This window comes from Bombina bombina, chromosome 4 (assembly GCF_027579735.1).
Source record: "Bombina bombina isolate aBomBom1 chromosome 4, aBomBom1.pri, whole genome shotgun sequence".
Lineage (NCBI taxonomy): Eukaryota > Metazoa > Chordata > Amphibia > Anura > Bombinatoridae > Bombina > Bombina bombina.
Genome location: NC_069502.1, coordinates 1,153,742,268 through 1,153,755,310, shown reverse-complemented (window position 1 = coordinate 1,153,755,310; position 13,043 = coordinate 1,153,742,268). Strand labels below are relative to the sequence as shown.

Below are 13,043 nucleotides of genomic sequence, written 5' to 3'. Positions count from 1 at the left end.
ACACAAACATTTTGCCAGCTAGGTGGTATTATGAAGTAGCCAGGTGGGGGATAGTGTAATATTTTTTAAAATGATAAATATTTTCAGCTATCTAAAACACAAATTAATTGCATAATTTAAAATAAATGTCTTTAATGATAAATTTGTGCAATAAAATTTGAAATTTAATACTGGCTAACATTTTTAGCCGTATGGTCAGTAAAATCAGCCGGTTGGTGCACCCGCTAAAAAAAGGTCATGGGGAGCGTGCGCGCGTACATAATATATAAATATACACACACACACACACATATACCTACGTAAGTATGTGTATATATGTGTGTGTATACATATATATATTTCCAAAAAAGAGGAGCACTCTCACCACAATAGCAACTGCCAGGGTGCCAACGGTTAAATATAGTAGGTAAACGGCGGCACTCACTGGTCTTTCCAAAGTGACGTTTCGGGGACTCATTGACCTTTTATACACATACACTAATTACAAGAAAACAGATCACAGGTGAGGATGGTTACCTTTAATAGCCATTCAAATCAATTTGTGTCAACCTTGTCTGAGGAAGGGGAGTGTCCCCCCGAAACGTCACTTTGTTCAATTAAAGTACACTTTGAAAAGACCAGTGACTGCCGCCTTTTACCTAGTGTGTGCACTGACGTTTCTGGATTCTGAGTCATGGGGAAAGAAAAAGAATTGTCAAAGGATCTGTGGGGAAAAAGGTAGTTTAACTGTATATAACAGGAAAGGGATATAAAAAGATATCCAAGGAATTGAGAATGCAAATCAGCAGTGTTCAAACTCTAATAAAGAAAATAAGGCGTTCTGTTTAATAACATACTGCATTCATCTAGCCATCAATTCTGACCACATTTCCTGTGCCTTTGTAGCTCACACATCCCCAAAACATCAGCGATCCACCTCCATGTTTCACAGTAGGAATGGAGTACCTTTTATAATAGGCCTTGTTGACTCCTCTCCAAATGTAGTGTTTATGGTTGTGGCCAAAAATCTCAATTTTGGTCTCATCACTCCAAATGACTTTGTGCCAGAAGGTTTGAGGCTTGTCTCTGTGCCGTTTGGCGTATTGTAAGCGGGATACATTGTGGCATTTGCGTAGTAATGGCATGCCTTTCTTCTGGCGACTCGACCATGCAGCTCATCTTTCTTCAAGTGCCTCCTTATTGTGTATCTTGAAACAGCAACACCACATGTCCTGTATTTCACCTGAAGTTATGTGTGGGTTTGTCTTTGCATCCCGAACAATTTTCCTGGCAGTTGTGGCTGAAATTTTAGTTGGTCTAGCTGACCGTGGTTTGGTTTCAACAGAACCCCCTCATTTTCCACTTCTTTATAAGAGTTTGAACACTGCTGATTTGCATTCTCAATTCCTTGGATATCTTTTTATATCCCTTTCTTGTTTTATACAGTTCACCTACCTTTTCCCGCAGATCCTTTGACAATTATTTTGCTTTCCCCATGACTCAGAATCCAGAATCGTCAGTGCAGCACTGAATGAAAGATGCAAGGGTCTGTCAGGAGTCCAGAAACTCATTGACCTTTTATACACATACACTAATTACAAGAAAACAGATCACAGGTGAGGATGGTTGCCTTTAATAGCCATTCAAATCAATTTGTGTCAACTTGTGTGCATGTTATCAGGCCAAGATCACCAGGGTATGTAAACTTTTGATCAGGGTCATTTGGGTAGTTTCGGTTGTCATGATATAAAAAGAGTAAACACAGTTGATTGATAATAAATGGCTTCAGCCAAACACAAACCATGAGTGAAAGAAAAGTTTTTGTTTTATTCATATTCTCTGAAAAATGGCCAAGAAATCATAATTTCTGCCAGGGTATGTAAACTTATGAGCACAACTGTATACATACATACACACATATCGCAATAGTTTAGCACCAGCCATGTTTCCTACAAATAGCAATTTGCTTTTCAAGAAAAAAAGTTTAATAAATAAAACATTTTTTTCAAGACATTTTAGAGGTTATTTTGCCACAGGATACACATTTAGACTAGTCTAGAATTCACACAGGCAAAACCCTAGATCCTCCCTGCCAGCATTAACTCCTGACCTGCTTTCATTTCCCCTTGCCATATCACATTAATCACATGAATTACCCTTCGGGAAAGTCAATCCTGCTATGCGAGCCATGTTTTATTAATAACTGCATGCCACAACAGTATCTACAGTTAATCATTTCCATTATTGGGGGGAAAAAACCCCAGCTACTTCTGAACAAAACAGAAATCCAGCGAGCCTCATAGAAAAAAATAAAATATTATATATATATATACACACACACACACACACATAATATAATTGTAAAAAAAAAATACTTCTACATATTACTCTAAGGCTAATCTTTGTTTTGAATACATCATTATGTCTAGCATGTATTTACTGTTTAACATCCCTTTAAAGGGTCATTATAGTGGGTGAAAATGGATCTAATTTGTTAGAGCAGTGTTTTTCAACTAGTGTGCCGTGAGAGATCCTCAGGTGTGCCACGGCAGACTGACAACAGTGTGACATTTTTTAAACTTTGCTTGTTTTTTACTCCCAGTGCAGGGGCAGTTTGTAGGAGGCATGGCATAACAGCACAATACATACAGTATGTGTGTGTTTGTGTGTATATATATATATATATATATATATATATATGCTGTATTAGGCTACAATGTGTGATTTTTTTTTTAAATATTGGGATGGTGGTGTGCCACAGGATTTTTTAATGTAAAAAAGTGTGCCACGGCAAAAAAAAAAGGTTAAAAATCACTGTTAGAGCATGTAGTTTTAGCACTAGTGACCCTGCACCTCTGTGTTTAAGCCCCATAAAGGAGCAGTGTAAAGTACAGTTCGGGAGCTACAGAGAGCTTCTGGTCAAGTGTGGAAATGGCCTAATTGCTAGTAGCATCACACAGTTGTGCGACTGTCACAGCTAAATGGCAGTCCCCACTCTAGACAAGCAGTTCTCTGTAGCTCCCAAGTACTACTTTATGCGTTTACCCCCATTTGCACGGGTTAAACACACAGAATGGCAAGGTCAACAGTGCTAAAATGGCATGCTGTAAATCATTAGATATGCCATTTTTTCACTATAATACCCCTTTAATCATAAAAATTGAGGGCATTGTTGTTAGAAGTAGACTCAAGACTATCACGGACAGGGTTGTACTGCTATACCACCCCTGACCGTGAGACTTGCAGAAACAGGAACAAGGGATAATTAATCCTACACCATAGTAACCAGCATACAACACAGGGTTAAAGGGACATAAAACCCAAATTATTTCAGATAGAGCATCTGATTTTAAACAACTTTCCAATTTACTTCTAATATCTAATTTGTTTCCTTCGCTTGATATCCTTTGTTGAAAATGATACCTAGGTAGACTCAAGAAGTGCTGATTGGTGGATGCACATATATGCCTCATCTTATTGGCTATCCCAGTGCATTTAGCTAGCTCCCAGTTGAGTATTTGTGCTTTTCAACCAAGGATACCAAGAGACTGAAGCAAATTAGATAATAGAACTTAATTGGAAAGCTGTTTAAAATTGTATTCTCTTTTTGAATCAGGATAGAAAAACACGGGTTTCATATCCCTTTAACTAAACACGCAACTATCAAATTTACTATGGGCAGGGCTATAGATCCACATCTGTCACCAGCTTGCCACAGACAGAGCCACTTGCTAAGCTGTGAAAACAGGGAGTGTGGGCATGAAGGGGTTAAAGTGAATGTAAATTTCGATGCTAAAGAGCCCGGTTTTTAAAAATTTGATTAAAAACAGGGGTACTTTAATTCATCAAAATTTACATTTCACTTGTGTTGTGAAAATACTTACCTTTTAATCTTGACAGCCGCTCCAGCTTCCCCCGGTTCTCGCAAGCCATTTCTGACGTCAGAAATGATGGATCAGTCATCCTCCAATCACGGCTTCCCCCCGGGGGAATCAGTGTCTGATTCAACGCCGTGATTGGAAGAAGCCGGATTCCTCATTTTAGACCCAAGAAGAGGCTTTGCAACGAGCGGAGGAAGCTGGAGCAGCTGTCAAGATTAAAATTAAGTATTTTTTCACAACACGGGTGAAATGTAAATTTTGATGAACTAAAGTGCCCCTGTTTTTAATCAAATTTTTAGAAACCGGGCACTTTAGCATCAAAATTTACATTCACTTTAACCTCACAGGGTCTCCAGATGCCTTATCCAAAATCCTTACCAGGACATAAGAGCCAACCCACATGAACCCCCAAATTTTACTTACATCACCCCCAAAACCAATATTGGCAAATATTCACCTCTGCTACCAGCTTGCCACAGACAGAGCTACTTGCCAAGCTGTGACAACAGGGAGAGTGTGGGCACAAAGGGCTTAGCCTCACAGGGCCGTCAGCTGCCTTATCCCAAAACCAACACTAATCCCCAAAATCCTGCCCACACTTCACCTGACATGAAAATTTGCTGCCACCAACCAACCCAAACGTATTATTCACAGCTTTTTGGGCTACCCCAAAATTACAGTTGCATTAAAACTTAAAAAAAATATATATATTTATTTTTCTTTAACTCTATGGTAGTTATTCCCAATTTTCAGGAAGCCGTAAATTGTTACTAGAGCAAAAAAAAAAAAACAAAAAAAAAAAAGAAGATCTGATTCAACGTATAGTTTAAACTGAAAAAAGTTTATGGTGGATTAAAAAAAAAAAAAAGAGGAGAGAGAGGAGAAAGGAATACATGAAATTAGATGGTATATAAAAAAGGAAACTACAACTAAATTTAAAAAGTAAAATGGTGACTAAGACTTCCCACATCCTTCTTGTGTTCATTTGTGCTAAGTGGAATTCAACACGACTTTATAAGCAAGTCCAAGTCACATGACCCACTCCTGGAGTAGGTGGATACTGCCCAGATTACGGTATCTCACACTGATCTGGATGGCCTGTTTCATTTGAGATATTGGCCCTAGGGAAACAGGCCAACAACCCAGTGTGCCCACTACATGAAGAATTAAATCATAATTTTCATGACTAAATTAGCAAATCTGTAGACACCAAACATCATACGCCCCCTCCCCCATTAAACTGGCTTGAATTTTTCATGTAGCACCTTATCCCCTGCCCCTATCAAGGCATATTTGGGCTCAGGACTGGTGCTAAAATGGAACTAGGCGCCCCTGTAGGGGTAGGCGCAAAAATTTGGTTCATGACAATTGTTTTATTTAATGTGTATAATTATTTTATTTTTGCTACCTAATTTTGGTTTCTTAATATGGGCCATATACAATGGCATAATTGCTAAAATGGGAGTGAAAAATCCCTGAAACATAAGGAGGCAGAGAGTGCAGGTCAGCCAGAACAGCTGGAAGCACCTGGGTGAAATATCTCACTGCACAGCCCCTGTGCTCTCTGCAAAACTTTAGTATCCTTCATAAAAGTTTGTGAAGCCAGTGACAAAAGTGGGACTCTCTTCCACCCACAGCTTAATGGGTATTACTGGGGATGACGGACACTCAGAAGCATATGTAAGTATGTACTCAAACGCCAACTAACACCTATAGGCCCGGAAGAGGTGAAACCTAGCTCTCACCAAAGATAAAGTGACTGCAAAAGAATATAGAGTGACCAGGCGCCAACTAACGGAGGCTAGGTGTGAGGGTTAACAGCTGGAATTTATTATTACACAATATTGATGAATTAAAAGCAAAATAGACGATAAAAACTCCTAGTTCATGGATCCATGAATCATACAATAAAATATTATATTAATAATATGGTAATACAATAATAATACAATAATATTATAATAAAATATTGGTGGGTCTAAATAGACATAGTACAAATAGAAATTGCTTGATAAAAAAGCTGATGCTGCAGAGGATGATGAAACAAAAATACAAAAAAGTGACCAAATAGTGATCAAAAAAAAAGTCCAGAAATTAGTGTCCAAAGCTTAAGTCATTAGAAATGACTCGTGATAAATTATATCACAACACAAATCCTCAATGTGTCAAAGTTATGTCAGCAAAGTGTCCCAAAAAAAGCAATCCAAAAAATTGAGAAAATTGAGAAATCAAGTGTGTGGTTCAAAAGAATCTTAAAAAAATGTAGTTCAAAAGATAAAACAGTGCAAAAACAAAAACAAAAGATGCTGGTGAAAAAAAGAAGAGATCCAAATTGTGTTGAAAACCTTTCCTCCTGTTTTCTTCCAATGCGGGATGATCAATTCACAGGACAGAAGAGGAACCCATATTAAAAAATAATAATAAATAATAAACTGTGTGTGCAATAAACATAAAAAATACCTGTGGAAAGAAATGCAAACAATGTGTAGCAAGTTTACAAATATTTGCTCCAATAGAATCAGGCTTACCAGTCTACGCGTTTCGGCCCCTCTAGGCCTTTATCAAGAGTCTTGATAAAGGCCTAGAGGGGCCGAAACGCGTAGACTGGTAAGCCTGATTCTATTGGAGCAAATATTTGTAAACTTGCTACACATTGTTTGCATTTCTTTCCACAGGTATTTTTTATGTTTATTGCACACACAGTTTATTATTTATTATTATTTTTTAATATGGGTTCCTCTTCTGTCCTGTGAATTGACCATCCCACATTGGAAGAAAACAGGAGGAAAGGTTTTAACACAATTTGGATCTCTTCTTTTTTTCACCAGCATCTTTTGTTTTTGTTTTTGCACTGTTTCATCTTTTGAACTACATTTTTTAAGATTCTTTTGAACCACACACTTGATTTCTCAATTTTTTGGATTGCTTTTTTTGGGACACTTTGCTGACATAACTTTGACACATTATTGAGGATTTGTGTTGTGATATAATTTATCACGAGTCATTTCTAGTGATTTAAGCTTTGGACACCAATTTCTGGACATTTTTTTTGATCACTATTTGGTCACTTTTTTGTATTTTTGTTTCATCATCCTCTGCAGCATCAGCTTTTTTATCAAGCAATTTCTATTTGTACTATGTCTATTTAGACCCACCAATATTTTATTATAATATTATTGTATTATTATTGTATTACCATATTATTAATATATTATTTTATTGTATGATTCATGGATCCATGAACTAGGAGTTTTTATCGTCTATTTTGCTTTTAATTCATCAATATTGTGTAATAATAAATTCCAGCTGTTAACCCTCACACCTAGCCTCCGTTAGTTGGCGCCTGGTCACTCTATTCTTTTGCGGACACTCAGAAGCACTGACAATCCTCAAACTTTTGATATACTGCAAGGTAAGTCCTATTTCAGTGTATACATTTTAATAACAATACAGTATGTATAGATGGCTTTCATTATCCTATAGCACAGGGTGTTGTGTTTATTAGAGTATAAATGTCCATTATTATCACTAAATGGAAAGAAAGTCCAGCACACATATACCAACTGCAAGCTGCCAGGGATCCTGCAACCCCAAGAAATAGCCAAAAACAGAGAAGGCAGCAGCATAAATTGTCACCAAGTTTATTTGGCTATACAAAAGCCCACAACGTTCCACATGATTAAGGGGTAATACCCCGAAACGTTGTGGGCTTTTGTGTAGCCAAATAAACTTGGTGACAATTTATGCTGCTGCCTTCTCTGTTTTTTTCATTATTATCACTATACAGTGACACTTGTCAAAATGTGTGTTGTACTGGTCCCCTGGCCAAAACTTGACAGTAATCAACTACAGGTTAATGTGATCTATTGTAGGGCTTAGTATTGCAACAGTGAGTGTGCAATCACAAACTTAAGAAGCAGTCTCTGATCCTAAGTGGCGGAGATAAAACACCCCAAACTCTCTTGTTTGGTTGCCCAAGAGAAGGGGGCAGGATTGAACAACAGATCTCTTCTGCAGTCTTACATTTTGACAGTCGGCGATTGCAGGCGGACAGGTTCTCCGATTGGGAACTTGTCCATCTGCAGCTTGATAAATTTTCCTGTTAGACATGCTAGTATTCATCTAGGTATAATGGTGAAAAAGAAGAAAGATCATCCTGCCTCCTGGTCCCCACAGTTTGATTCATTGTTCTATGTTGTGCAGAAATTTACCATTATAGCTATAATAAATCAGATTTAAAAAAAGTCAAGAATTTGATGTGATAACAAATCTATTTTCTCTTTCAAAAGCAGTAATAGTAGGGTATATCATGTCTTCGGAAAGGGGGCCGCAAAAATGTGTCTTTGCATGTGTAGCCAGAAATCCTAGCACCCGCCATGTTTGGGCTCCTTGGAAAACTGCTTTCCCCAGCACCAAAATTATGTGATCATGGATAGCTATCTTGTGTTCTGCAAAGAGTTATATTCATATCTAATATTGCTGGCTATGTAGCGATTACTCAGAGGCTGGAGTTGCTCTCCACATCTCAAGTCTCCCCCATACGGGGTTTTAAGCCATAAACAATTGGACAGTGTCAAATAAGCAGAACAGAGACCAAAGTATTTTCTTTGATCATCTGTATCAGTCATTCGACTGCTTCAATGTTAAAACATTTGGTCACCTCCATATTCCCAAGCTTTCTGAATTAACCCCTTAGAAGCTAGAAGAAAATTCATGCCTTTACATGCACACACATATTGGTTGCACACTCTAGTGACCCATTTATAACTGTCCCCAATTTGCTTCAGGAGAAAATGAAACCTAGGTTACAACATTAAGGCATCCCTATCTTTATGAAGCAGGCAACCTTTATCAACTGTTTTACAATATTTAAATTAATTGTCTAGGCATAGTTAAACTTTCATGATTCAGATGGAGCATGCAATCTTAAACAACTTTTTAATTTACTCCGATTATCACTTTTCTTTGTTCTCTTGGAATCTTTATTTGAGAAAGCAAAAATGGAAGCTTAGGAGCCGGCACATTTTTGGTTCCGCACCTGGGGAGAGCTTGCCGATTGGTGGCTACATTTAGACACCAATCAGCAGTCGCTACCCAGGTTCTGAACCAAAAATGGCAGGCTCCTAAGCTTACATTTTGGCTTTTTCAAATAAAGATACCAAGAGAACAAAGAAAAACTAATAGGAGTAAATTAGAAAGTTGCATACTCTGAATCATGAAAGTTTAATTTTGACTAGATTATATCTTTAACTAATTATGCATATTATTCTCAGGCTCTTGCTTTTAATAAAGTCTAAGGTAAATAAATGGTCTACCAGAAACAGTATGCACAAAAACATCTGTAAAATTAACCTTAGCAGACAAGTGCAATTCAATTGGCAGAATGCTAAACAAATTTTACTAAATAAAAAAAGGAGTGTATGTGTATATATAAAGAATAAAAAACACACACAATTATATATATATATATATATATATATATATAGTGGATCTCATGTACTGTCATCATGTTTCTACCATGTAAACTGCCCACTTGAGAATACCCCCAGCACTATATACACTCAGTATTGAATCAGTCACTCTGCACACATCAAGTGATGATATTGCAGGGATTTCAGGCATATTAAGAGCTATACATTAATCGTTTAACTATTTAGCAGCCAAGGTGAGATGCAAAGCACTCAGCACTAATGCACTGCATCCCTCTTGGGTAGTCTGTGCCCACGGAGGACGGTTACCATGCCACCGCAGTGCCCTCCCAGTCCCTTGTTGACATCTCACCAGTCGGAGTTGGCTGATTTCATCGTAGTTTAATAAGTTGAGGATATTCTCTATAGCCACAATAGGGAGCTCGAGCAGTGTGTTGCTCTGATGCTGCTGATCTGGGCACGGGGATGCTGACCCGGTCCTTTGGCAGAATGAGGAACCCAAGCAGCCCGAGATACCTTCCTCTCCCCGATCCTCCACCACCGCAGACATCTTTCTTTTCCTCCAGCGAGAGCCGCTTGCCCTCGTAACGTCACTTCCGCTGGGCGTGGGCAATATGCCACGTTTCTCCTCCCACTTCAGTGCTATGACTACGTGACAGGGGGCCGCCATTTTACATAAGTTCCGTTCCTTCCGTTTTTAGTTTTGCCACTTTCCTGCTTGTAGTCTGTATAGTGTTTAGTTTAAGTTTATGCGTATATATAGCAAATAACGTTACAAAAAGTAATGGTGTAAAAATGCCAATTAAGTATCTGTATCGCGACGTTCATTAAATCAAATAGTTAAATACGTCTGCAAGAAATATAATAGTAGTTGATAATACAAAATATTTACTGGAGTAAAGCCATCAGACACTTCTAAATCAGTGGTAATGCTATCAGACACTGCAAAATACATAGTGCAATTTGTAACATAATGTAATAAATAAAATAATGATTACACAGTTGTCAAACATACATCACCGTCTATAATTTGCAATATGGTAAGATTTAACTGTGGAAATTTAAAGATACAGAGCCCCAAATATCAACCCATTGCTTATAAAGTTACATTTTTTAAATACTATATGGGTTAAAAACAAAATCTCCCATTGGACCAATAATTTGTCAATGCAGGTGAGTCGCACACACACCCCTCTATGATATCCAATGATATGGTAAGATTTTACTGTGGAAATTTAAAGATACAGACCCCCAAATATCAACCCACTGCTTACAAAGTGACGTTTTTGAAATAATTCTATATGTGAGAAAACCAAAATCACCCATTGGACCAATAATTTGTCAATGCAGGTGAGTCGCACACACCCCCTTCTATGATATCCAACGATATGGTAAGATTTTACTGTGGAAATTTAAAGATACAGACCCCCAAATATCAACCCACTGCTTACAACGTGACGTTCTTGAAATACTTCTATATGGGTTAAAAACAAAATCTCCCATTGGACCAATAATTTGTCAATGCAGGTGAGTCATACCCACCCCCCTCTATGATATCCAACAATATGGTAAGATTTTACATTGGAAATTTAAAGATACAGAGCCCCAAATATCAACCCATTGCTTTTAAAGTGACATTTTTGAGATACTTCTTTATGTGAGAAAACCATTGTCAATGCAGGTGAGTCACCTGCAGTCAATGCAGGTGAGTCGTACACCCCCCCCCTCTATGATATCAAAAGATATAATAAGATTTTACTGTGGAAATTTAAAGATACAGACCCCCAAACATCAACCCATTGCTTACAAATTTACATTTTTGAAATACTTCTATATGGGTTAAAAACAAAATCTCCCATTGGACCAATAATTTGTCAATGCAGGTGAGTCGTACACCCCCCCCCCTCTATTATATCTAACAATATGGTAAGATTTTACTGTGGAAATTTAAAGATACAGACCCCCAAACATAAACCCATTGCTTACAAAGTGACGTTTTTGAAACACTTCTATATGGGTTAAAAACAAAATCTCCCATTGGATCAATAATTTGTCAATGCAGGTGAGTTGTACACACACCCCTCTATGATATCCAAATATATAATAAGATTTTACTGTGGAAATTTAAAGATACAGACCCACAAATATCAACCCATTGCTTTTAAAGTGACATTTTTGAAATACTTCTATATGGGTTAAAAACAAATTCTCCTATTGCACATTTAGAGTAAACACAGTTTTTATTCATATTATTTTTATTTAAATTTAAAAAAAAATAATAAACATTACACATTATTAAAATGTATTCATTTAAATAGATCTGAAATACAAAAATAAACCTAAAAAAACATGCATCTAATCATATATACATACACTATACAAATTAGTAGGAATAATGTTCCAAATAGACATTTGAACTTTGTTTGTACTATTTTTCTTAAAGTATGGTGACTTTGGAATTTAATTTAATTGATTTCTGTGTTTATTTGCAAATTTTGCATTTCCAAACATATTTTGCGTTTTTAACTGCAATATCTGCTATATTTAGACAACCTTGATGATACCAATTTGAACATGTCGAGCACTGAACCATCAACTCCCCACAGTAAACAATCCTACATATGCAGTACACTGGGAGCACAGCAATGTCTAGGTCAAGTGTTTCTCTTCTACTTTTACTTGGGAAAGGTGTTATGAATTGATCCTGGAAACCTGCTGTAATGTGTGATCTTAACTTGGCTTGGTCAAATGTAAGGCTAGTTGGACTTTTATCAAATGCTAGACTAATTGCAAATGCTATTGCAAATACTCCACAATCATGTGCATTTCCTTGTTTATGAACATTATTAACATTTATTTTTCAAATATAAGAATAACCAAAGCGCCAATGATCAAGGCTAGGTCTGAATAGTGTTGTCGTGAGGTTCCAATGAATAGCAGATGAATTAAAATATAATATATTTATTTACATACAAATGACAAATATCATGGATCCATGTACAATATTTTAAAAGTGCAAATGGCAATGCATCAGTTAAAAATATACAAAATAGTACACAATGTGAAAATTTTTCCATTTCAAATAATTCCATTTAAAAATAATAAAAATTAGGATACTGGTTGCAATATTCCTATACGAAACAGTGTATGAACCCTTTGTGTAGATAGATACAAAGTTGAAACAGACTTGTTTCCTGCGACTCTGTAGATAGTAAGTGAATGATATTTGGATGTGTTCCAACACCTTCACTCAGAATCGCCAATTAGACTGAGTGCTAACTAGGGCCTAGATTTAGAGTTCGGCGGTAGCCGTCAAAACCAGCGTTAGAGGCTCCTAACGCGGGTTTTTTACGCACTCCGGTATTTAGAGTTTATTTACCGCGACTCAAAATACACCTAACGCTCAACTTTCTACCGCCACCTCAGACCCAGTAGTAAACATATACCGCACAAAAAAACATCCACGAATCACAAAACAAATATTACACAAAGTACACTTACACTCATACAAACACAACACTATCTTTATTTTTCGGAATTGTTATTTTTTCTTTAAAATACAAAGGATTAAAGTAGCGAGATCTCGGGTGTTTGAAAAAAATCCACACAAATCCATTTTCCCATTGACTTACATGGACATACGGGAAAAGACCCTCATATACCTACATCTAACGAATAACATTATCACAAACATACACTCATCGATGCATACAAACAATATACACCACATTACATACACAAAATATTTATTTAT

At 36.9% G+C, this 13,043-nt stretch overlaps 1 protein-coding gene across 1 annotated transcript in view; it reads right to left on the bottom strand.

Moving 5' to 3' along the window:
- FBXO28 (F-box protein 28) overlaps positions 1-9,860 on the bottom strand; it is an 86,449-nt gene extending 76,589 nt beyond the window's left edge. Inside the window, exon 1 of the mRNA XM_053712594.1 lies at positions 9,642-9,860. Coding sequence (XP_053568569.1) covers positions 9,642-9,839 — 198 coding nt within the window. The 5' untranslated portion in view covers positions 9,840-9,860. The remainder of the gene's footprint in view (positions 1-9,641) is intronic.
- Positions 9,861-13,043: the final 3,183 nt, after the last annotated feature.